Below are 3,169 nucleotides of genomic sequence, written 5' to 3'. Positions count from 1 at the left end.
AAGCTGAGAATTTGATGAAAATTAATTTTTCGAATTTAATAAATTAATATTTTTGAATTAATTTAGTTTTTGTATTTCTATATTTCTATATTTTCTATATTTTTATATTTTTATATTTCTATATTTCTTGAATTGAATCTGAGAATTCGATGAAAATTAATTTTTCGAATTTAATAAATTAATATTTTTGAATTAATGGAGGATTTCGATGGGATGTTTTCGTAGTTAATAAATAAATAAGAAAGTATGTTCGATTATGTTTCCTGGGAAAGATTTATTGGTAATTAAGATTTTCATAAAAATAGAAGAATTAAAATTTATTCTCGAGGAATTCAGGATCGTGAAATTTTGCAAATTTTTCTGTCGAATTGGGAAGAATTAATTTAAATTTAGGATTGCGAAATTTGAATTATCATGAAACACGAAGAATTGAAAGAAATTCATTAAAATAATTTGAAGAAATTGAACAATTTTATTTATCATGAAGTAAGAAATCATTAGTACAATGGAGTCATTGAAACATATCTTTTATCATCGAATCAGCAATAGTCTACTGCAGTAAATCAATTTTATCAAAATTTTATCAAAAATTAAACTAATAATATTCCTCACACTTTTATTATTTTTATAAAATTATTACATACAAAATAATCCTTCCAATTCCAATTCCAAAAATTTCACGATGTTAAGGTAACGTTAAATTTTGAATATTAGACATTTAGGATAAAAAGATACTTAAGATTCGAATATTTAATAATTAAATCCTCCTTTCTAACCATTGTGAGCGATATCAGGAATTTAGTATATGAAACACGAAATTAATTTGAAAAATACTTAAGATCCGCATATTTAAGAAATTTAATCGCATTTTCTGTGTATCAGAAGCAATATCGCGAACTTGATATACATAAAACACTTAATATTAGAAAACATTTAATATTCGAATATTCACGAGTTCGGTCGCACTCTCTGTTCCTCAGAACCGGTGTCACAAATTTGTTACATAAAGCACGAAATTAATGCAACAAATATTTAAGATTCGAAGTTTTAACAGTTCGATCGCATTCTCTGATCATCAGAAGCGATTTCGCAAATTTGATACCTAAAACAAGCAAAGAAATTTTTAAAAAGTTTGGTTACACTCTGTGGTCATGAAAACTAAGTACATGGAACATGCGAATTAAATACATGGAATACCAAAATAACTAGGAAAATATTTAAGATTCGAATTTTCAACAGTTCAATGGCACTTTGTATCTATGTACAAGAACTACGTATAAGAAGTATATGGAACACGAAATTAATTAAGAAAGTATTTAAAATTCGACTTTTAAGAGTTCCATCGCACCCTGTGTCTATGTATAAGAACTAATTATATGCAACACGAGATTAATTAAGAAAATATTTAAAATTCGACTTTTGAGAGCTCGATCGCGCCCTATATTCATGAGAACTAAGTATATAGAATACAAAATTTATTAAAACAATATTAAAATTCGACTTATAAGGGTTCGGTCGCACCCTGTGTCTATGAGGACTAAGTATATAGAGCACGAAATTAATTAAGAAAATATTTAAAATTCGGCTTTTAAGAGCTCGGTCGTACCCTATGTCCATAAGAACTAAGCATATAGAGTACAAAATGTACTCAAACAATATTAAAATTCGACTTTTAAGAGTTCGGTCGCACCCTGTGTCTATGAGGACTAAGTATATAGAGCACGAAATTAATTAAGAAAATATTTAATATTAGACTTTTAAGAGCTCGGTTGTGCCCTATATCCATGAGAACTAAGCATATAGAGTACAAAATTTACTCAAACAATATTAAAATTCGACTTTTAAGAGTTCGGTCGCACCCTGTGTCTATGAGGCCTAAGTATATAGGGCATGAAATTAATTAAAAATATATTTAAAATTTTACTTTTAAGAGCTCGGTCGTACCCTATGTCCATAAGAACTAAGTACAGTAGAGTACAAAATTTACTAAAAAAATATTAAAAATTCGACTTTTAAGAGTTCCGTCGCACCCTGTATCTATGAGAACTAAGTATATAAGACGTGAAATTAATTAAGAAAATATTTAATATTAGACTTTTAAGAACTCGGTCATACCTTATATCCATGAGATCTAAGTACATGGAGCACGAAATTAATTAAGAAAATATTTAAAATTCGATTTTTAAGAGTTCCATCGTACTCTGTGTCTATGTATAAGAACTAAGTACATAGAGCACGAAATTAATGAAGAATATATTGAAGTTTGGAATAATTAAGGGTTTGATCGCGTTTTATGGCCATCAGAAGCGGTGCCGCGAACTTGGTACATGAAACCGGACTACAGCGCCATTGGAGTTCCGGCGGGCGCACTCTCACCCCCGGCCACACTTTCACCGCCCAGCTCGCCTTGGAGCCCCGGGGCAGCAGGAAGTAGCATCAGCACCGCCACTTCCTCCAACCCTTCCACGGTCTCCACCCCGACCCTTGGCCAGCCGATTCAGGACCGTTTCAGCGCTTTCACCCTCGTCTCGACCTGCAATCCCGAGGCGAGGTTTCAGAATATACCGTTCACCAATACCAACGCTGCTCGAGGTAACCTGATAATTTCTATATTACAGCATTTTCGTGTTTAATCACATATATTAAGGTTTAATATTTGTTAAACAATGCAATCTATTTTGGAAAAATTTATTAACTTTTTTAAGTAGAAGTTATTGACTTCAGTCGAATTTTGATATTTAAAATCTCAAAGAGGATTTAAAATTTTTAAATAAAATTTTTATATATAAAAGTTTGCTTGACAGTTGGAATTTTGTGTATCATGAGGGATTAAAACAAGAAACATTCTATTTTTTGAAATTCTGAATTAGTTAATTTTTTAGTAATTTATTAATAATAAATAGAAATTATTGATCTTATTCGAATTTTGATATTTAAAATTTCGAAAGAGAATTAATAAATATATTTATATATAAAAGTTTGTATGAGAGTTGGAATTTTTTTCTATCCTATGGAATTAAAACAACATCCTATTTTTTGAAATTCTGAATTAGTTAATTCTCTAGTAATTTATTAATAATAAACAGAAATTAGTGACCTTATTCGAATTTTGGTATCTAAAACTTCGAAAGAGGAATTCAAATTTTTTAACAAAATTTTTATATATAAA

The 3,169-nt window shown here is 29.3% G+C and overlaps 1 protein-coding gene across 1 annotated transcript in view; it reads left to right on the top strand.

The window, feature by feature from the left end:
* The window catches only part of LOC108547443 (zinc finger protein 205), an 87,789-nt gene that overhangs the window by 13,234 nt on the left and 71,386 nt on the right, over positions 1-3,169 (top strand). The window contains 1 exon segment of the mRNA XM_017899973.1: positions 2,305-2,592. Within this exon segment, the coding sequence (XP_017755462.1) occupies positions 2,305-2,592 (288 nt within the window).

This window comes from Eufriesea mexicana, unplaced genomic scaffold (genome assembly GCF_001483705.2).
Source record: "Eufriesea mexicana isolate 0111107269 unplaced genomic scaffold, ASM148370v2 scaffold1030, whole genome shotgun sequence".
NCBI classification, from domain to species: Eukaryota; Metazoa; Arthropoda; class Insecta; order Hymenoptera; family Apidae; genus Eufriesea; species Eufriesea mexicana.
Note: the sequence above shows the minus strand (reverse complement) of the source record. Positions and strands in the feature narration are given on the sequence as shown.